General features: G+C 42.4%; 1 protein-coding gene across 1 annotated transcript in view; it reads left to right on the top strand.

The window, feature by feature from the left end:
- Positions 1-23340, top strand: part of SLC12A4 (solute carrier family 12 member 4) — a 109020-nt gene that overhangs the window by 68247 nt on the left and 17433 nt on the right. The window contains exons 15-18 of the mRNA XM_033941941.1: positions 1401-1520; positions 6424-6528; positions 13751-13919; positions 21521-21716. Of these exons, the coding sequence (XP_033797832.1) occupies positions 1401-1520; positions 6424-6528; positions 13751-13919; positions 21521-21716 (590 nt within the window). The remainder of the gene's footprint in view (positions 1-1400; positions 1521-6423; positions 6529-13750; positions 13920-21520; positions 21717-23340) is intronic.

Consider the following 23340-nt stretch of genomic DNA (forward strand, 5'->3'; position numbering starts at 1 on the left):
TCAGACAAGGTGTTATGTATATTATCCTTACAAAGATGATAAATCATGACATCATCACCATATGCCCTAAATAAATGGTTCTCAAACCTGTCCTGGGAGCCCATCAGCTAGTCCTTTTTCAAGATATCCCTAACTTCTTTTATACTTTAAGGATTATAAGTAAGATTGTCAAGTGATTTGTTAAAAGTTTTTGTGATAATTATTTTGCACTTGATGTAAGATATGAAAATGAATAAAGATTTTTTTTTAAAAAAAAGATATCCCTAACTGATATGCATAAAAGATATTTGCTCGACTATTCCCTTCATTATAGGTAAATCTCTCTCATTGATTAGGGATATGTTGAAAACCAGACTAGCTGATGGACCCCAGGACAGGTTTGAGAAATACTGATCTAAATGATGCACCAAAATTAGCAAGTACAACAGAAAGTGGCCGCAAGTATAAATTAAATTATATGGAAAAAAAAACAACCCCGAAGGACCCCTTGAGTTACATCAAATCATCTAGTTATCTGTACCATGTTGTACAGTTTGTGTTCTCCCATTCAGATATAGGCCAGATCACGTCGGAACAGTAGCTATAATCCCTGAATTCTCCAAATGCTGGAACATGGCATCATGTCGTATGCTGTCAAAGGCAACAGAAATACCTAAAAATACTGCCACTACAGCCATATAACTTCCAGGGGTACAAACCTAGTGATCTATCATGTTGACCAATAATGTTTCAGCACTACAAAAGTCACAAAATCCATACTTATGCTCATGAAACAGAACATCAACCTCAATATCCAGTCAGCTTAGTTAAACATGGTAAAATAGAAACAAATCTATAGCAATTATGATCCAAACAATCCCCCTTTGGTATTAAAAATGGTTAAACAACAACATTCTGTAAAAGAAATGACACTTTCCATGGGTGGCAAATAGGCAGAAGAGAAGCAGGACTGGCACTGATCATTCTGAGTCCTCCTTCAAGTGGCAGCCTTCAGTGAACCATAGTATCCCCATTTTTCATGTTAGCATCCTCACAGGTCAAGCAGGAAAACATGGTTTTTGCTCCCCTTTTTCTTCCTGCTAGGAGGAGAGAACAAGACCTGTCCAGTTAAAGGTGGAAATGGATGCTAATTATAAAATGTAAGATTTATACTTACTAATCCCCTTTTTACGAAACTGCTATAGCAGTTTCTAGAGCAGAGAGCCACGCATAATGGCCCTCACTGCTCCCGACGCTCATAGGAACTCAATGAGCATCGGGAGCAGTGTGGGCCATTCAGCGCGGCTCCCCGCACTAGAAACTGCTATTGCAGTTTCGTAAAAGGAGGCCTAAATTTATGACCACTCTCTGATTCTTTTTAATCCTTTCAATTTGAGATATCTCTCTGTGTTTTTCCTTAGGGCTCTCTCATTCTTAGGCATGAGCATTTGTCTTGCGCTGATGTTCATTTCTTCATGGTATTACGCACTGGTGGCTATATTGATTGCAGGCATGATTTACAAGTACATAGAATACCAAGGGTAAGTAATTCATTATTTATTTATAGGACAAGGGAATCCAGCTAGATATTAATGTATTATTCTGTAGCTTATTTACAAAGATCTGGAATTTGATCATGTCTTTGTCTTAACTGAGCTCAAATAAGTTATGAATGTGCACAATTTAGGAGTACCCTGTTAGTTGAATCCACTAAAGACACTTAAAAGTTTCAACCCTGTCCAAACAAGATGGATTAAGCCTTCCATTGAAATCTTTAATTTTAAAAGCATTCATGTTCTCATAAAATGAATAATGTGTTACTGATAATATTATGAACTTAGCATGTACAATAGACTAACAGGATACATTCACTGTCCCTGGAACAGGGAGTCTTTACTGTTAGCTCATTTGCAACATCTACAGTAGTAGTCAGAATGGGGGTCCATGTTTAGTGAGATTTTAGGCAGAGGAGCCACACATGTACTCCCTGGATGAGAACAGTTACTTTAATGGCTGGATTAAATCAGGAATAAAGTATTTTTTTTTTTAATTTATTTAAAAATTTCTTCTGTACCACACATCTACAAATCTGAGTGGTTTATAAATTCACATATGCAACATAAAACACATAACCATAAAAATAAAAGCACAGACCAAATCCAACCTGAGATTAAAACATCATTATGTAACCCCTGTAGGTTAAAAATATTTTTCTGAGGCTGAGAGGACTCTGGTCTCATGAAGAGATTAATTGCTGCAGAATTCTGAGAGACATATATTGCACAGGCATTCATGTGCCTGCTGGTTGCCCTGGTAACCAGGGTAAACATTCTGGTGGCAGCTGTTACCTGGGTGTGTCAGTTAGGAGATAGTTTAGGACAGGGGTGTCAAATTCCCTCCTCGAGGGCCACAATCCAGTCGGATTTTCAGGATTTTCCCCAATGAATATGCATGAGATCTATTTGCATGCACTACTTTCATTGTATGCTAATAGATCTCATGCAAATTCATTGGGGAAATCCTGAAAACCTGACTGGATTGCGGCCCTCGAGGAGGGACTTTGACACCCCTGGTTTAGGATAAGATAGGATGCTGCTGAGGGAGCTGACACTGGTGGAGAAATATTATTGGTATAGAGCAATGGTCTCAAACCCGCGGCCCTGGGACCACATGTGGCCCGCCAGGTACTATTTTGAGGCCCTCAGTATGTTTATCATAATCACAAAAGTAAAATAAAACAGTTTCTTGATCAAGTGTCTCTTTAGCTATAAATGGCAATATTATTATTAAGACTTAGCCAAAAGGAAAGATTTATAAACTATAAAGAGTTTTACCTCATGCAAAATCGTCATTTCTTTAATAAGACATTAGCTACTTTTTCTGAGGTCCTCCAAGTACCTATAAATCCAAAATGTGGCCCTTCAAAGGGTTTGAGTTTGAGACCACTGGTATAGAGGAAGAAATAGTGGCTGTATTAATAGTAGTTGAACAGACTAAGCTAGAGGGGAATTTTGCCTGAGGTGTCAGCCTATTAAGCTACTACAAATAAGCGGGTAAAGTAAGGTAGTACTCGCCCTGTGGAGGGTGGGGTTACATTAAAATAGGGAAGGGGAATAGGTGATATAGCAAACTACATTTGTTGGGCAGATAAGAGTTTAAATGACAATATCTTACAACAAAACAGAGGTAATGGTGGTGAAAGGTCAAAGAGACAATTTTGAGTTGAAAATGTGGTTGTTGGGGGGGGGGACTGCCGGTAAAAAAGCGAGATGACTGTCCTGGGAATGTGCTTAGATAGCTGTTTGACAATGGAAAACCAAATATTAAAAATAATCAGGGTGGGATACATGCAACTTCAAATACTTTATAGATTTCCGTACTGTGGTTCAGACATTGATCCTGAGTAAGGTGGATTATTGTAATTCACTATACTTAGGAGTTGTGAAAGGAAAGTTGAGGGCTTTGCAAATGCTTATCGACTCCGCTGCAAGATTAATAACGGGTTCCTAGGAGTACCCATATAACTCCTGTGTTGAAGAAACTACACTGGTTACCTATGCAACAAAGAGTGCAGTTTAAGATTGTTGCGATTATACATCAGACATTGTATTACGCTTCCCCAGAGATCTTACAAGAATTCTTCCAGATCTATAAACCGCGAAGAGAGCTTAGAGATATAAATGGGATGAAATTAAGTTTGGAGGGTAGAATGTCGACTATGCATGCTAGGATCAGAGCATCAATAATATCTGTGGCTGGGGTACAATTATGGAATGCCTTGCCTGGTATCCTGCGGTTTTGTATGGGGGGATGAATTTTAAGAAAATACTGAAAACTCAATTATTTGCCAATGCCTTCTTATACTAAAATATATTTAAGTTGATAATCGCCTTTTAGAATTTTTCTGACATCAATGTATGATTTAAAGCTTGTTTGTACTTCTAAATTGATTGAATTTGTGCTCTATCCCTATTATAACAGGGACGATTAACGATGTTGTCTTGACACGTCTATGTTATATATGATAATCAGAGGGAAACAAGATTTTATGTATGTGATATGGAAACCGCATAGTTGTATGCGGTATATAAATTTTTTAATAAATAAATAAATAAGTTACAAGGAAATAAAGAGTGTGCTTTATATGTTTCTTATATCTTTTCCTTAAATAATCCTAACTGGATCCAGTTTACAAAACTAGAATAAATACAGTTAAAAAAACAATTGGTGATTACTAATTAAAAATTTATTAAAACATTCTAATTAAAATTATTCGGTGTTTAAAATCACATGTAGGTATTAACAATTCTAGTTTAAAACCAGTACTTGAGTACCAAAGGAAAAAGGAAAATCAAGGGTTCCTTTTACGAAGGCGCATTAGCGGTTTAATGCGTATAATAGCGCGAGCTAAACTGCCAGACGCACTAGCCGCTACCGCCTCCTCTTGAACAGGCAGCAGTTTTTCAGCTAGCGCAGGGGTAACGCGGGATTAAAAGTCACGCGCGATAAAGCCGCTAACGCGGCTTCGTAAAAGGAGCCCCAAATGTCCCAAATGCTGTGTGCGCACAAACAAAAAACTTATCTCCTGTGCGTTGGCTGGTTTGCTTCTAGTTGCAGGTGTTACTGGAACCCTTGACTCTTCAGTCTGAATTCTGGATCTTGGTGTTCTGAAAGCTGTAGAAGAAACTTATAATTCATCTCTAACATTAAGGCTCTTACACCCCTCCCAGCTAATAGGCCTCCCTTAGCTCAAGGCTCGGCCCTACTTTCCCTGCATGCTCTAACTTTAGTTTTAAACAATGCTGCTGTCCAACTCCAATAAATACCTTATAGAAAAAAGGCAAAAAGAAAAGGAAACCTTTCTTAAATTCCTGGCTTTTCCTCAAAGTCCACTCACAGACACAGGCTATCCTCAAGCTTAGCCTATACTACTATTTATAAAGTCACTATTTTTTCCTCTTTACCAATAACACTTCTCCACCAGTGTCAGCTCATTCAGCAGCATCCTTAACTTATCCTAAGCTCTCTCCTGACACACCCAGGTAACAGCTGCCTCCAGAATGTTTACCCTGGTTATCAGGGCAACCAGCAGGCACATGAATGCCTGTGCAATATATGTCTCTTCATGAGACCAGAGTCCTCTCAGCCTCAGAAAAATATTTTTAACTCCACAGGGGTTACAATAATACACATACACAATACATAGGCAGCCTGATTCCCAGTACTCACATGTTCATCTTCCGATGTGGTATATATCATTCAATGCAAAAAGTGCAAAGAAGGGTGGTTCACTGGTGAAACAGGCCAGATGCTAAAGACTAGGATCAACTTACACAGCTATCAATACCAACCAGGAAGTCACCTCTTTTGGACAGCACTTTGGAAAAACTAACCACTGTCCCAATAATTTTATGCTGAGAATACTAAAAGGACATTTTAAGGCAATCCAAGAACGTAAAATTGTTGAAATCAAAATGATAAAATATTCTGTTACCTTTTGGACAGGTACCTGCTTCTGAATGAATAAGTAATTTTGAGAACTGAGCCAAGATGTGTCATATATTAGAGTTCAGAGTCTTGCCTCTGTTTCCCAAACTTCTTGAGAAATCCATGTGCACATATAGAACACAGAGAGGCATTAGTACCGTATTTTCACGCAGATAACGCGCACCCGTGTAAAATGCGCACACGGGTATAGCGCGCAGAAACCACGATTTTATGTACAAAAACTTTTGTATACCGCGCTCACGGGTATACCGCGCATGCTGCCCGACTATCCGTTCACCCCCACCCGCCTTCCCCGTACCTTTGTGTAGTTGGGACAGACGGGAGCCAAACCCGCCTGTCCGGCAGGCAGCCAACGACGGAATGAGGCCGGATTGGCCCATCCGTCCCAAAGCTCCGCCTACTGGTGGGGCCTAAGGCGCGTGGGCCAATCAGAATAGGCCCTGGAGCCTTAGGTCCCACCTGGGGGCGCGGCCTGAGGCACATGGTCGGGTTGGGCCTTAGGCCCCACCAGTAGGCGGAGCTTTGGGACGGATGGGCCAATCCGGCCTCATTCCGTCGTTGGCTGCCTGCCGGACAGGCGGGTTTGGCTCCCGTCTGTCCGGCCAACTACCAAAGGTACGGGGAAGGGGGGTGGGGGTGTCGTGGGGGTCGGCCAAGGGGGTTGCAGGTCGGCTGGGGGGGCGGTCGGAGGTTCTTGGGGGGGGGGGCGGTCGTTGGAGGGAGGGGGGTTTGCGTCGAGGGCAGGAGGGCCTGGGATCCCTCCTGCCCGTAATGTAGTGCGGGGTGGGGGTAGGGGGTCGCCGTGGCCAGGAGGGTTTGGGCTCCCTCCTGGCCCGATATTGTCGGGGAGTTGGGGAGTCGGCCGGGCAAGAGGGCTTGGGCTCCCTTATCAAGTATTATTTTTACCTCTTCTTGCTTTCACTTTTTTTACCACAGTGCAGAGAAGGAATGGGGAGATGGTATTCGTGGACTTTCCTTGAGCGCAGCAAGGTATGCTTTGCTAAGATTGGAAGAAGGCCCTCCCCATACCAAGAATTGGAGGTAAGTTTTAGTAGAATATACCGGTGATGGGACTAAATCGCACGAGACAACGGCGCGCCGACAACTGAGCGCAAGGTTGACGGCGCGTCGAAGAAAAGCACTATTTTAAAGGGCTCCGACGGGGGTGTGTGTGTGGGAACCCCCCCACTTTACTTAACAGACATTGCACTGGCGTTGTGGGGGGTTTCGGGGGTTGTAACCCCCCACATTATACTTAAAACTGAACTTTTTCCCTAAAAAACAGGCAAAAAGTTCAGTTTCAAGTATAATGAGGGGGGGGGGTTACAACCCCCCAAACCCCCCACAACGCCAGTGCGATGTCTGTTAAGTAAAATAGGGGGGTTCCCCACCAACATCCCCCATCGGAACCCTTTAAAATAGTGCTTTTCTTCGGCGCGCCGTCAACCTTGCGCTCAGTTATCTGCGCTCAATTGTCGGCGCGCCATTGTCTCGCGCGATTTTGTCTATGAACCAAGGGGCATTTTGTTGTAATAAAATCTGGTTTGTAAGGGTACTTTGGATTCACAGCCAGTTGTGTCAGATGAGCCCATCAGGAATGTGTCACTCAAAAGCATCCATAGCCTGAGCAAAGGTGATTAACACAGAACCAGGATAGGCAGTCTCTGTGCATTTTGATGAATTCTCTCAGTGATGGTGTCTCCTAGTGGCATAGTAAGGGGGCAGGGGGGGCAGACCACCCCAGGCGCCATCTTGGTGGGGGTGCCAGCACCTCTCTGCCCCCCTCCATGCCATGCTCGTGCCCTCCTCCACCCTGTACCTCTTTAAAATCTTCACCAGTACAAGCAACTACTCTAGCTTACTGCTCGCGCTGGTCTGGCTCCCTCTGAAATTCTTCCAGGTCATGGGGCCAAGAAGTGACATCAGCGAGAAAGCCAGTGTGAGCAGCAGGCCAGAGAAGCTACTCATGCTGGCGAAAATTTAAAGAGGTATGGGGTGGGAAGGGAAGGCGTGAGTGTGGTATGGTGTGGGGGCATGGAACGAGCAGGGGGGCTGGCATGGAAGGTGTGGGGGTGGAGAGGAAGTCACGGGGCGGCACCACTGCCCCTTGTTACGCCGCTGGTGTCTCCAAACCTCACTTGTAAGTTAGGGCATTGTCTCAATCTCTTAAATTAACTGCTAGTATTCCTTTTAATTGTCAGTACATCTGAAGTTCATAGAACATAATGGTGATCGTTCTAAAAGTGCTAATCACATTTTGGATGTTTATATTGCAGAGTTGCATTCTGATTTTATAAATCCAGAACAAAAAAGTCTTAAGACCTATACCTCACATACCTCAGCGCCACTAGCAGGGTTTCAAGCCATTTCCAGGTTTTATGCTCAAAGACACATACATTGTTTTGCTCATATTTTTATCTTTGTACCCTACCATCATCCGGACCCCTGAGGAAGGTGGTCTCTCTGAAACACGGACCATGTAGGGCCGTCAGGATGATCATTCGTGTTTTACTAATTCAGACTTTTATTTGTATTTTTATTGTGACGAGCTAATAAAAATCATCTTTCAGAACGTCCACATCCACAGTCCGTTGTTTCAATTCAGACTTATGCTTTCTTTCTAAATCCACTTTAAAATTATACACAACAAGGGCTCCTTTTACTAAGGTGCGCTAGCGGTCTTAGCGTGCGCTACAATGCCGCGTGCACTAAACGCTAACGCTTGCGTTAGTATTTTTCGTGTAGTGCATGGTTAGCGCGCGCTAATCTTTAGCATGCGCTAAAAACACTAGCGCACCTTAGTAATAGGATCCCCAAAAGTCCAATGGAGCTCCCCTGTTTCACATCTCCAAGAGCCTCTTCAGGAACCAATCTTCACTCATGCCTCATGCTAGCTACTCTAGTTCATGTAGGGTTGCCAGATTTTCCTTTCGGAAAATCTGGACCCCCTAGCCCCGCCCTTGGCCCACCTAATTCCGCCCTAATCCTGCCCCAAAGCCCACCCTAGCCCCACTCCCGCTGCCTGCTCTTGTCAGGCAGGGAGGACATCCACGCATGCGCGGATGCTATGAGATGACATCGATCGCATGTGTGAGTGTGAGTGACATCATCGCATGACGGCCACGCATACGCAGACGTTCTCCCTGCCCGATAGCTTTTCAAAACCCGGACAAAGTGCTGGGTTTTAGAAAAGCCATCCATACCCCCAGATATGTCCGGGGAAATCCAGACATCTGGTAACCCTAATTTCAGGAGCATTGTAGCTTGCATTAACTGCTGGAAGTAAACATCAATGGTGAGAGAAATCAGGAAACACTGCCTTTGCGTTTTTTTGGCAGTGATATTTATCTTTCTGCCTGTTGTTGATTTGTATTTGATAGTCTTAGTCAGACGTATTCATAAGAGGATTGTTTTATTGACATGATTATATAAAAGCCTTCTTATGCACAAAAAGTTTCTTATAAGATTCTCTCTTCATCAATAATAAGTTGTCCCAGTTAGAATTAAACTTGTTTTTCAGGTAGTTGGAGTATGATAGTAGAAATAAGATTGTTTTAAACTAATAGACTACTTTACAGCTAACTTGGAGATTGACATATAGTTTATTCTTGCATTGATGGAAATAACCAGAAGAAAATATAACCACTGGTCCAAGGAGAGAAGGCAAAGTAAAAAAAAAAAAAAAGTGAGAGCCAATCTGTCAAAAGGAAAGGTGAACTGAACCAAAAGCAATCTAAACAGATCTAACTGCCTGATGCCAACTTGATTGATGTTTTTTGTGTTAATGCCATTTGCTCCAAATGAGAAGTCATTTTGTGTTTTTGTGTTTGAAAATTCTTGCAAAAAGGGCAATTACCTAGCCAATAGGGATTGCTCTGGAGAGTTATATGCTTTCAGAAAGGTGAATTTCTTTAGGAGAGGCAGAGATTGCAATTAATGACAACACATACCTATGGAAAAGACTGTTAAAAAAATCCATTGGCGCTTATGTACTTTTAACTGAAAAAGAATAGAAAAGCAAGATAACTTTTTAAAAAGTATGACTCTGAGAAGGGAGCAATGCTTCCAAGTTCATTGATAACAACCAAAGCATCCAACTTGCCTGTAGAAAAGAAATGAAATTTAGGGCTCCTTTTATCAAGGCGCGGTAGGGGTTTAACGCGCGGAATACCGCGCATTGAACCACCTGCCGCGCTAGTCGCTAACGCCTCCATTGACAAGGCATTAGTTTTGTGGCTTGCCGTGGGGATTAGCGCGTGATGAAATGTCCGACGCCCTAACCCCCATAACACGCCTTGATAAAAGGAGCCCTTAGAGCAGTGAATTACTTTAATGAAGTTCACAAGATGGTTTATTCATGCTGAGACATGAGAAAACCTGTTTAAAAAAAAAAAAAAAGACATGGGATATTTGAGTTCAGGGGACTAATGGCTGTCTATCAAACTTTCTATATAATTATTTTATTTATTCAATTTTCTATACTGTTCTCCCAGGGGAACTCAGAATGATTTGCATTAATTTATTCAAGAACTCAAACATTTTCCCCAGTCTGTCCTGGGGGCTCACAGTCTATCTAATGTACCTGGGGCAATGGTGGGATAAGTGACTTGCTCAGGGTCACAGGGAGTAGTGTGGGTTTGAACCCACAACCTCAGGGTGCTGAGGCTGTAGCTTTAACCACTCTCCCCCTTTGTGACAACTGCACTGGTAGATCTTGCAGGGTGCTCTAGGGAAATCAGTGAATGTCACATTAGAAATAGTGAGGGTATTTTTTGAAAGAGGAAAAAGAAATGCTTTTGCTATTGTGCTTTGAAAAATAGGTTTGAAAATGCAGCATCTGTAATGCTTTAATGTGGAATGTGGCCACTATGGCTACTAATACGCAGGGGAGCTCATGTTTGGAGTTTATTTTGTAGATTAAAAAGAGCACTTGTGTACAATGTATCTTTTTTTTACTCATTTGTGAATTTGTTCAGGAAAAGAAATGCCATTTTACATGTACTGTATTTATTTATTTTTAAAATTTATAGATCACTTAATAACTAAGTGGTTTACATATGAACATACATAATGTTAAGACAAACGACATATAGCTCAGATATATCAACAACAGTAGTGCTTTACATTTCTCATTAACTTGATGATATAAAGTTATTGTATCAGAATCAAAATCCTCCCTTTCTTTACATCTTATGTAATTCTTATTGTTGCAAAGTTTCCACATCTAGGTCAATGTCCTCCCATCATACATTATATAAAGGTATCCACAAATAATTGAGTTTTCAACATTCTCTTATAGTTCAAACGATCCATACATAGTCTCAAGGTTCCGGGAAGAGAATTCCCTAGCTTTACACCAGCTATGGAAAACATAGATACTTTTGATCTTACACAATGAACTCTATCCTCCTTATCAGTAATCAATTTCATCCCGCCCTCGGATCTCAACCTCCTACCTGGTTGATAGATTTTCCATAGATTTTGAAAACACAGTGGGACAGACCAATATAAGACTTGGTGCACAGTCGATAGCACTTTATGAGGCGGGGGTGAGGCAGGCTTGAGAGTAGAAAGGAACAGGAGGTTGTAGAGAAAGACAGAGAATGGTGAAAGGTCCTTGCAGGGGAAAAAAGAGGGTAGAAATGGAACAAGCACAAGGGGGGGGATGGGAGACTGAGTAGGAGGGACTGTTGGACTGGAAGCCAGTCTAATTGTAAGATTGGAGTGATAAGTGCTGTCTTAGGTATACCAGTAATCAACCTTGCAGCAGAGTTCATCAATTGCTACAAGGCTTTACACTTTGTTGTACCCAAACCAAGATAAAACATGTTATAATAATCCAATCTAGTCAATATCAGTGCTTGAACCACAGATCGAAAATCTTTCCTGCCCCTCACCCACTCCTTTCTCTACATTTCCTACGAGATTTCTTCTAGGGCAATGATTTGTTTTTTTTCCTTCTAACTGAATTAGATAGACAAATGGTGTAGCCCCCCAAAAGTGTTGTTTTTGACTGAAAAGGGTGTCCCAAGGTTGTGAGTCCGCCAGGACATATAGGGAAAGTACTTAGAGTATCTGCTTACTGTTCAATGTTTTGTAAACTGCTCTGATATCTGCAGAGGAAAGACAGTATATCAAATAAAGATAACGTGGATGGGCACAAAGCATTTAGGTCTCAGCCAATGCTAGTTTTGTTCTTATTGACAAATACTATAATGTCTTAAAGACAATTCTATAAGGCACACTTTACTTTAAGTGCCAATTGTGCAGCAAAGTGTACAGAACAGAGGCACTTACATGCATAAGTGCTTGGCTCTAATTTACAATCTATCTAATGTACCTGGGGCAATGGGGGATTAAGTGACTTGCCCAGGGTCACAAGGAGCAGTGTATGTTTGAACCTACAACCTCAGGGTGCTGAGGCTGTAGCTTTAACCACTGCGGCATCAGACAATGAACACTCCAAGAGGAAAAATTGTAAAAACAATCTTGTTTATTCCAAAACTCAAGGACAAACACATTTATGATCCCCTTGTACTCTCCCAGTGGTCACTAACCCCTTCCCACCCCCCAAAAATTCTGAAAACAGTGCATACCTGTGTGGCGCAGTGGTTGGATCTACAGCCTCAGCACCCTGGGGTTGTGGGTTCAAACCCCGCGCTGCTCCTTGTGACCCTGGGCAAATCACTCAGTCCTCCATAGCCCCTGGTACGTTAGATAGATTGTGAGCCCACCGGGACAGAGAGGGAAAATGCTTGAGTACCTGATTGTAAAACCGCTTAGATAACCTTGATAGGCGGTATATAAAATCCTAATAAACTTGAAACTTGATACCTGTCTCTACAATAGCAGCATCTGTTATGGGAAAGAATAGTAGAGCATCACACAGGTGTCTTAAATAGCTTAGTGAGTGGACTAGTGAGCCATAGAGAGGAGGATGCAAGGAAGTTCTTCTTCACTCAGAGGGTGGTGGTCACGTGGAATGCGCTTCCAAGTGAGGTAATAGGACAGAGTACAATACTGGGATTCAAAAAGGGACTGGATGACTTCCTGGAAGCGAAAGGGATTGCAGGGTACAGATAGAGGGTAATTTTACAGGACATTAAGCGAAAAGGGTATGAGAGTTTTAGGTTATGAGCACTATCAGGTCAAGGATCTGAGGGGTCGCCGCATGAGCGGACTGCCGGACACGATGGACCTCTGGGTGACCCAACAGAGGCAATACTTATGTTCTTAGGACCCAGGCCTAAAAGTCACTCTAACCACTTCATCTATGGTGGAAGTGTGAGCCCACCAAAATTCTACTATACTGCCATATAGGTGCCACCTGCAGCCATAAGGGCTATTGGGGTGGTAATCAGGTAGGTATAGTAGGTTTGGGGGAAGTTGTGGAGGGCTCACCATACATTATAAGAGGGTTATGGTGAGATGTACTTCTGGCACCCTTTATGTGAAGTTCACAGTAGTGCCCTCTAAGGTGCCCCACTGCACTATTGGTATGTCTATGTGAGCAGTCCATTAGAAGGCCCCTCTCATGTCCAAATGGTCTGGATTAGGACATTTTGAACTTGGATGGTTTTGTGATCAAAAATGGTGAATAAAGTTGGATGTCCTAAGGTTGGACATCATGACGGTCAAGATGTCTAATTAGATGATTTTTTTTTTATTTTATTTTATTTGGACATCTTCTGGTGGTGTCTGTTTCAAAAGTGGCCATTTCTCTGTCTCCCAACTTTGGACGTCTTGTGGGAAAATCCAAAGTTGGACTTAAGATGTCCTATTGAAAATGCCCCTCTAGATCTGTTTTGTGTATCTGTTAGCACTGCATATACCTGATAGTGTTACACAAATAATAATAATTTGAGTACATTATCTTGGAGAACCTGTAGTTGATATATTCATTAACTATAGTATAATCCTCACATATCTTTTTTGTGATGCATTTCCAACTAATTGTAATCCAATTTGCTTGTCATTTCACAGTAGCTGGGAAAAAAAAGCAGATATTCCAGACACTTTTGATAAGAATGTATGTTGCAAAATAGCAATCTGACCTTGAAAGCATATGAAAAATGTAATGAAGGGTTACTCTTTTTCTGAATTGAGGTGCTCAATTCTTCAATTACTTTTTATAAATTTAAAAAAAGGAAAAGGAAAATTTTCTGTTTCAGGAATTCATTACTAAAACGTTATACCCAGTGATTTTATATTAATGAATGACCTTTGAGTATATTAACTGCTCTTGCTGTTTATATTCATTCAGGCCACAGTTGCTGGTACTTCTGAAGCTTGATGAAGATTTACACGTGAAGTACCCTCGATTGCTAACATTTGCTTCTCAGCTCAAAGCTGGCAAAGGTTTGACTATTGTAGGCACAACCTTGCACGGAAATTTCCTGGAAAACTTTGGAGAGGCTCAAGCTGCTGAGCAGGTATTTTTTCCAATATACAAGCAGTCCCAGAGTTAAGAACATCCAATTTACTCCAATTTACATCCAATTTACTCATACTTACGAACCAGGGTCTGCTTCTCCCTTCCTCTTCATCCCTTTTTGTCCCAAAGTGCCCCTCTTCCTCCCTTCCGTGTCCCAACATGCCCCTCATTGTCCTTCCCTCCCACTGTGCTGTGTCCTAAATTCATGCCTCCCCTCCTCCCAGCTGCATTTCTCATCACAAAGCTGCAAGCAGCAGCTCATGCACACTGCCCACAGATGACCCAGAAGCCTCCCCTCTGATGGCCACAGTTTTGTGAAGACTGGGAGGAGGGAGCTGGCCAGAGGAGGTAAATACCCACAGGAGGGAGGGAGGCACAAATTTGGGACACAGCACAGAGGGAGGGAAGCATGATGAGGAGCATGTTGGGACACAGAAGGGAAGAAGAGGGGTGTGTTGGCACAGGAAGGGAAAAGCAGGGTCACATTGGAACACAGAAGGGAGGGAGCACAAACTTCGGACAAAGGAAGGAAGGAGGGGGAGCATGAACTTGAGACACAGAATGGAGAGAGGGGAGCATGAACTTGAGGCATAGAATGGAGGGAGTGAGGGAAAGAGATACTGAGGTGGGGGAGGGAATAGAAAGGGAGAATCGGGCATAGGTGTCTGAGTGAGAGGGGAAAAGATGGTGCACATGGGGAAATGAAGAAAGAGGTGAATTGTTGGGCATAGGGAGGGAGGGAGGGAAATATTGGACATGGTGGTGGGAAAGGCATGAGGTACAGATGCATGGGGAAGAGAGAGATGAGAGGGAGAAATATTGGATGTGTTAGTGGAGAGGAAACAGTGAGACGGATGAAGAATGAAAGTAAGTGTAAACCTCCTATCTTTTCTTTCTATTTAAACTACAGTACTTTATCTTGAGGTCTGTTTCTTTAATGTTTAATGTTTTTATAGACTGTGTACTGTACAGGATCTGAGTTACATACAAATTCAACTTAAGAACAGTTTAAAAAACAGAACTCTTTCTTAACCTGGGGACTGCCTGTAATTCCTTTCTTAAAATTCCATATCCAGGCTAGATATGCAATTCCAGTGCAGCAAAGCAGTATTTATAACTCCACTTGAAATCCATTTTATAAGACTTAGCTTGTCTTATGTTAAACAAAAGAAGTGTTTGACCATTTTATTTGATTTATTTATAACTGAATAGTTAACTTTAATTTACTTGTCTTACCCCTTTTTTATGAAGCCACATTAGGGTTTTTTTTATCACTGGTCATAGCAGTAAAAGTTCTGATGCTCATAGGAATTCTCTGACGGCCTCTTTTACAAAGCTGTGATAGCGGCTGCTGCACGGCAACAGCCCCGAAGCCCTTTAAATCTCTATGGGCTTCGGGGGCCGTTAGTGCAGCGCTGCCGCTAGCGCGCCTTTGTAATAGAGGCCGTGAGTGTTGGAGCTTTTACTGCTGCAGCCGGCGATAAAAAAAACCCTAACACGGCTTTGTAAAAGGGAGGGGGGGGAGGTTAATTGTTTCTTTTGTGTTACTTTTGCCTTTGATTTTTATTTCCTCCTAGGAATGTATATACTACATCTGTTCCATAGTAGAATGTCAATGTCAAATATAGATATTGCTCATTGCTACTGTACCTTGAAGAAATATAGAAACTATTCCTTTTCAAGCAATAGAAACAGCAAGAAAACATATGAAACAAAACCTATCATCATATAGCTATAATTTGGGGTTATTCCTTCCAATGTTCATCACTGGGAAAAGCCACTGCTAATCCTTGGGGTTAAGTAGAATGAAATCTTCTTTTTGAACTTGTCAAATACTTGTAACTTGGACTGGCCACTTTTGGAAATAGGGTACTGGGTTAGATGGACCCTTAGTCTGACTCAGTAGGACAACTCATATTCATATGAGTTAGAAAAGAAAGTTGCATGAAGGTAATCTCACCTAGAGTAGGAATGGATAAGCAAGTCCTGTTAAAGTTTAAGCAGATCAGTGTTAGTCCTTGTGTATAGCAAGTTAGTTTCTTATTCTATAAAAGGCTTGGGAGAAGAGCCAATCTTACACCTATGTCCTGAAGTGAATCCTTACAGTAAATGCATTCCAGATTATGTGGGTTACTCCAGAGAAGGATTGCTGGTGGAGGTCTCATTGTGTGATGTCTTTTGGAGAGGGTGTGGTTAAGGATATTCCTTGGGAGGACCTTAACAACATTAGATTTGTGTAGAGGAAAATCATGTTCTTTAAGTACCCTGGCCCATATTCGTTAAGCTCCTTGAAGATCAGACAAAGAGTTTCAAATTTAACATTATTGTATTGATAGCCAGTGAAGGTTTTGCAGAAATGGTGTGATGAGGCCAGGTCGCTTATGATCTTCTGAATCAATTGGCATTGTGCAAACCCTTTGCAGTTAGACCAATGTAGAGTGCATTACAGTAATCTTCTCTTGATATTATCATGGCATGGGCCACTGTGATAACACTTAACTTTTCAATTCAGTTGACTCTTAGAGGTTGCTTGGATTTTAGGGATCAGTGTAAGTGTTGAGTCTAGCTGTATCCCAAGTCTTCTGGTGTATGAATTAAGGGGTGTTTGCATCTATCAAACGAGATTTTGATATTGGATATGTGCCCACTTGTGTTAGGGATCCATAGGAGCTCAGTTTTACTTCAGTTCAGTAAGTCTTTAATTGAGTCTTAAATATTTTTAAGGATTGTTCTGTTCTAAGAGAAACTTGAATCTCTATAAATATTCAAAAACAATTCTCTAAAGGATGGGACACTAAAAATATTACAAAGTGAGAAACAAAGAGACCTCTGTGGAGCATAAGAAACCAGTAGATTGATTAAAAAAGAAGGAAGCCCTGTGGTTTGGATCTGAAAAGTTTAAAGGGGATTCTTTAAGTAATTGGAAGAATATGTTCTGATTTTAGAAAAGGAGTTATGTGATCAAACTTAAAACAGTTGTAGAGAAGATGAACTGCAGTGTTCTTCACAAGTTGAAGACCATGTAGCTGATAGTTTGAAAGACCTATGAGAACAGAATTGCAGTAGTCAAGTTTTGAGAAAACTAAAGAGTGCAAAAGGATTTGAAGTGAATTGCAAGTAAGATACGATCAGACAGAATAAAGTTGACAAAGATTAAGAAAAAAGGAGACTACCCCAAGAATTTTTGTTGAAGTGCAATATGACAGGGCACTTCCTTTCATAGTAAAACATGGAGGATTAACAGAAGGAACCTTTGATTTAAAAAAAATAAATAAATCATTAATTTAACTTTATTTTTTTTATATACTGCAATACCACAAACAGTTCAGAGCGGTTTACAGAGGAAAAGACTGTATACAGACAGCGATATTACAAAAAACTTTCAAAATTACATTAGCATGGTAAGATTAATCAATTTTTTTCTGGTAGTGTTTTAGAAATACATGAAGGCAGAAATGGAGTCAGAGAAATTTATCAAAGAGATAAGTTTTGATTGACTTCTGTTTGATTGACTGCTATTTTCTTTGAATTTAGCATTAACTTATTTGTTGCTAACCAGTCGTGTACTTGGTTAAGTTTTCCCGAGATTATAGAAAAACTGGTTAAGTGTTGTGAGCTAAAAGGAAAAAGAAGTTGAACATCATCTGTGTAGATAAAGAAAATAAATCCTAGAGACTGCAATAAGAGGGATAGAGGGGCAAAGAAGATGTTAAAAATTATTGGACCCAACACTGATGCCTGAAAGAAGCATTTTTGGAGATGAGAATGAACTGGAGGAAAATACAGAACAGGACCTGCCTGTCAAGTAGGACTGAAACCACTGAAGAGTTTGATTAGTAATATGTAGATCTTAAGGTAGCTGAGAAGAATAGCATGATCTACCAAATCAAACACCGCAGTCATATCGAGAGAAAAGGATTACATCACAATTGCTGTCCAGAATTGTCCATATGGGGGGAGCTGCGAGATCATGGCTTGTGGTAGATATCGAATAGACTAGGCAACAGTTTTATTCTTCGTGTTACCCTACAGGTCAGTGGCCATGGTGGCCTTTGATAGTTAGTGTACACATCTCTGAACTCCCCAGACCTGTCCCACCTATCTCAAAAAGTAGAGAGGTAGATGTGATTTCCATTCCCTCCCCTAACCCAAACTCTTGCTCCTAACAGTTTAAAAAAATATCTGGTAGTCTAGTATAACCCCTCCCCACCCACCTCAAAAGATGGAAGTCCCATTCAATTCTGCCTCCAGCACCATCATCATTCAAAATGGCGGTGTGTTCTGATGCACTGTTAGTGGTCAGCCTAAGGCAGTATGCATTGTAGCTGCCTGTGCAGGTGTATCATAATACCCTGCTAGGGATCATGTGCCACCATTTTTCAAGTAGACATCACTCCTGCCTTTCTGCTTTTTGAGGTATGTGGGGAGGATCTGATAGTTATGGAGAAGGGAGAAAATATACTAGACTATCAAGGATTTTTTTTCCCCACAAAGCTGCCTCAAGACAGAGGTTGGAGAAGCTGTGATAGAGAGGAGCAAGTGAGCATTACTCATAAGAACATAAGAAAGCCTTACTGGGTCAAACCAATGGTCCATTAAGCCCCCTGCCTATTTCTCACTAGACCACTAGATGTTGGGTAGGTAGACCCACATGGATCCTTCCACTCAGTCACTCTCTGACTAGTTAGTCACTTAGCGCCCATATTTAAAGCATTCAATTTGTTTATAATTTACCTTGTTCAAATCAAGTACACCACATCTAATGCTTTCTTTGATCCAATTTTCTGGTCAGCCAGTAAAATAAACTGATGAGATTTATCTAACATACATGTAGTCTACCATGGAAAAACCATGTTGCTTCAGATCCTGTAATCCAGGGGTGCCCACACTTTATGGGCTTGAGAGCTACTTTTATAATGACTAAGTCAAAATGATCTACCAACAATAAAATTTAAAAAAAACACAAAGCACACTGAAAGGCAGAGAAAATGTTAATTATTCATATTCCGGGTTTTTTCAAAGAGGTCACAGCAGATGACTCTATGCAATGTCACCTCAGTAACAAAATACAAAAATAGACAAATACACCCCCTCCCTTTTTACTAAACCACAATAGTAGGTTTTAGCACAGGGAGTTACACTGAATGCCTCGCGCTGCTCTCAATGCTCATAGGCTCCCTGCGCTAAAAAACGCTATTGCGGTTTAGTAAAAGGGAGCCATAGTGCAAAATATAGATAGCAGATATAAATTCTCAAAACAGACACATTTTGATCACTAAATTGAAAATAAAATCATTTTTCCTACCTTTGCTGTTTGGTGATTTCATGAGTCTCTGGTTGCACTTTCTTCTTCTGTCTGTGCATCCAATCTTTCTTCCTTTCTTTCAGCCTCCTGTATGTTTCCTCTCCTCCAGACCTCATTCTCTCCCCCAACTTTTTCTTTCTGTCTCCCTGTTCCCCCTTCTTTCTGTCTCCCTGTCTGCCCCCTTTCTTTCTTTCTCCGTGCCCTCCCCCTAGCCACTCGGTTTGCTGCCACTGCCATCGGGGAACAGCCCCAAGCCACTGCCATCCCAAGCTTTCCCTGCAGAAGCGTTGCGCTGACCAGCATTCTGCTCCCTGACGTCAATTCTGACGTAGGAGAGGAAGTTCCGGGAAAACAAGGCATTTCTCCTCATTCCATCCAGCCTGAGCCCCATCTCTCCTTGATCCAGCATTTCCCTTCTGTGTCTGTCAGAATTACCATTCCACCTATTTTCCAGCATCACCCTTCTTTGTGTCCATCTCACTATATCCCTATCTCACCACTTTTTCAGAATCTTCATTTCTCTCTGTCCTTGTCTTTACCCCATGTTCACCATTTGCCCTTTCAATGTCTTTATCTCCCCCCCCCACCACACACACACACTTTTTCAGCATTACTTCTATGTCTCTATTTCACTTCCTCTTCATGTCTCCTCTGTATCTCTATCCTTATTCAGTAGGTCCTGCTTACCCTTTCTCTTCTTTGTGTCACTATCTCCATTTTCAGCTTTCCCCCCTTTTCCTTTGTTATTGCACCCTGTAGCCAGAATCTGTCCACCCTCCCTCCATTCCGGCCCAGCCCAGTATGAAATATTTCCTTTTGTTTCCCTCCCCTCTCTCTCTCTTCTCCTCCCTCACCCACGAGTCCTGCATCTGGCCCTCTCCCTTCTCCCTGCACCTGGCAACACCCCCCTGCTCTGCGGCTCTCTTCAGCAATTCGTGATCAAGACAAGCTGCCGACATCGGGGCCTTCCCTCTACGAGTCCCGCCTTTGTGGAAAAAGGAAGTTGAAACAAGCGGGACTCGCAGAGGGTAGGCCCCAACGTCAGAAGCTTGTGTCGATCGCTGCTGCTGAGTTGCCGAAGAGAGCCGCGGAGCAGGGGGTGTGGCCGGAAGCAGGTAGAAGGCTGTAGAAGCTCCGGAGCATGACACCGACCCCGGCCAGGATAATTTCTTTTTCAGGCTGCCGCTGCCACGCTCCCCCCCCCCCCCCCCGAAATGACACAAACAGCCTAATGCCCGGCGTCGGCATCTTTGACGTCGGGGAGAGGAAGGCTGATAGGCCCAGTAGTTCGGGACGGCAAAACGAGTCTATCACGGAGCCCGGGATGGGCTCTGCGATCGACTCACGTTGCCTTCCTGAGCTACCGGTCGATCGCGATCGACGTGTTGGGCACCCCTGTTGTAATCCATCAGAGTTCTGTAACTGCATTATCTTCTGTCTTATCAGCATATTCCATTAATTTGCCACTTAGGTCAGACTAACTATCCTGTGGTTCCCAACTTCTTCCTTCAAATTTATTAGAAAGTATTATATCTGCTCATTTTTAGACCTCTGAAAGGGATTGGAACTTATATACTGCCTTTTTGTGGTTACACAACTACACTCAAAGCAGTTTACATACATACAGGTACAGTACTCCCCTGAAATTCACAGGGGTTCTGTTCACGGGGGGGGGGGGGGAGGGGGTCCTGTCAAAGAGGCGGTCGGAGTAGACCACGAATGAGCAAGTCTGTAAATCTCAAATTCACGGGGGAACACTGTATTTATTTTGCACCTGGGGCAATGGAGAACTAAGTGACTTGCCTAGGGTCACAAGGAGCAGTCCTGAGATTTGATCCCACAACCTCTGTGGGCAGAGGCAGCAGCTCTACCACTAGGCCACTCCTCACCATGTCTGACTCAAAAGAGGCATTGAAAAAGTTATACAATGGAGTTTCCAAAACTCCTCTAAATTCCCTTAACACCATCAAACATGTGGGGAATAATTTTATAACAGGTTGCCTGTCTGTGAAGTCCAGGAAGGCTTCTATTCTTACCCTATTTTATAAAAACATAGAGGCATTTATGTGTCTTTATAAAGTACTAGAAGCAGACCAGCAAAATTCATGCATCGATTAAAGCTACAGATATTGGAGATCCATTGTATGTAAATCTATCTTATGCATATTCATTGTGCTATCCTGCAAACCCAGATGGCTAGGCCTTCAGGGGCTAGTTGAGCTGCACTGGCATATGTAATGAAGCTGGTAATTGCTAATGTCCTTTTCAGGTTTTTGTTTTTGTTTTATCTGCAGACTATTAAGCATATGATGGAAATTGAGAAAGTGAAAGGGTTTTGTCAAGTGGTGGTAGCCAACAAAATTCGAGAAGGTATTTCACATTTAATTCAGTCTTGTGGACTGGGTGGCATGAAGCACAATACTGTGGTGCTAGGATGGCCTTATGGATGGAGACAAAGCGAAGATCCAAGAACCTGGAAGACATTTATTGGTTAGTTTACTGTTGACATTCTATTTATCATGTAGAAACAAAATTATTCAAGTGCTTACATATTTTCCTACAGTCCTTTCATCACTTTATATTTTTTGAAGAGAGTATATGATAATTAATCTGCCTTTGGACCAGTAATGTAGCATGGTGTTTAGAGCACAGAGCTGGAACCCACACTTATTTCATGTGACATTAAGCAAGTCTGTTAATGCTCCTTTACTCAAACATAAATGACAGTTTTGAGAAGGGACATGGCAACATAGTAACTTGGCGGATAAAGACCAAAGTAGCCTGTTTCCTCATTTGATATTTTTCCACGTTGGGTAGATGCACATATAGAATCCCATAACCAGCCCAGCACTGACTTGCCTCTTCCCCCATGTCTTTTAACAGACATTTCAACCCTTCCAACAATGATCACCATAACTGTGCTAAGCATACCCAAAATCTGATACACTATTGGCTTTCACCCCCACTCTTAGGCCATTTCAGATCTTGCCATCTTTAACTTTACTTCTTAGAAAATTGGGCCAACTGTAGCTTATTACTCGTATATCAGTGTTCTATAGAGGTCTGCTGCAGTTATACTACTCCTGATTAAGTTTTAATTGCTGCTATGTGTAGGCCACCCCAGGGCTGGATTAAAGGGTAGGCCCAGTAGGCACGTGCTTAAAGCCCAAAATTTCAGGGGAGCCTGCTGAAGGAGAACAAACAGAGAGCAGCTGCCCTACCATCTCCCTCACCTCGCCCTTTTTTTTTTTTTCAAACAGCTATGACAAGTAAGATTGGCTACAGACCTTCCCCCCCTCCCCCCGAGCAGTTAAGATCGGCTATGCCCCCCTCACACACACACATACACAAACACTTAAGATCGGCTTTGCCCCCCTCCTCTGGCTCAACAGCACTTAAAAGATCGGCAATGGGCCTCATGGCATCAACAACAAGTAAGGTCGGCAACATGGTGCCAGCCCAAAGCTTCCCCTCTGATGTGAACTGCCCGGGTGGAAACAGGAAGCTGAGTCAGAGGGAAGCTTTGGGCTGAGCACTGTATTGCCGATCTTACTTGTTGTTGATACCGGGGGGCCCGTTGCTGATCTTAAGTGGGGGGGGGGGCATAGCTGATCTTAAGTGCCCGGGGGGAGGGGGGGTGTAGCTGATCTTACTTGCCGTAGCTATTTGAAGAAAAAAGGGTGAGGTGAAGGGAGATGGTAGGGCCATTGCCGATACTGATCTTAAGTGCCATTGATGCCAGAGGGGTGAGGGCATTACTGATCTTGGGGGGGTGGCATTTCCGATCTTACTTGTCGCCGTTTGAAAATAAAAAGTAGAAAGAAAGGTGAGTGGTGACCCGCAAAGGTGAGGGGAAGGGAGGGAGATGGACCTGGGGTGGAGGGAGAGAGAGAAGGGACAGATGATGGAAGTAGGGAGAAGGGGGAGAGAGAGAGAGGGCAGATGGATATCAGGTCATAGGGAAGAAAAATGCTGAATGGAAGTGGAGAAAGAATACATATTGGATGGAAGGAGGGGATAAAGAAAAAGGACATATGCTGGATGGGGGAAGAAGAGAGCTAGTGAGATAGTAGAGGGGTGTAGAAAAGGGTGGCAATCTATGGGTAGACACAGT

This window comes from Geotrypetes seraphini, chromosome 4, assembly GCF_902459505.1.
Source record: "Geotrypetes seraphini chromosome 4, aGeoSer1.1, whole genome shotgun sequence".
In the NCBI taxonomy this organism is placed as follows: domain Eukaryota; kingdom Metazoa; phylum Chordata; class Amphibia; order Gymnophiona; family Dermophiidae; genus Geotrypetes; species Geotrypetes seraphini.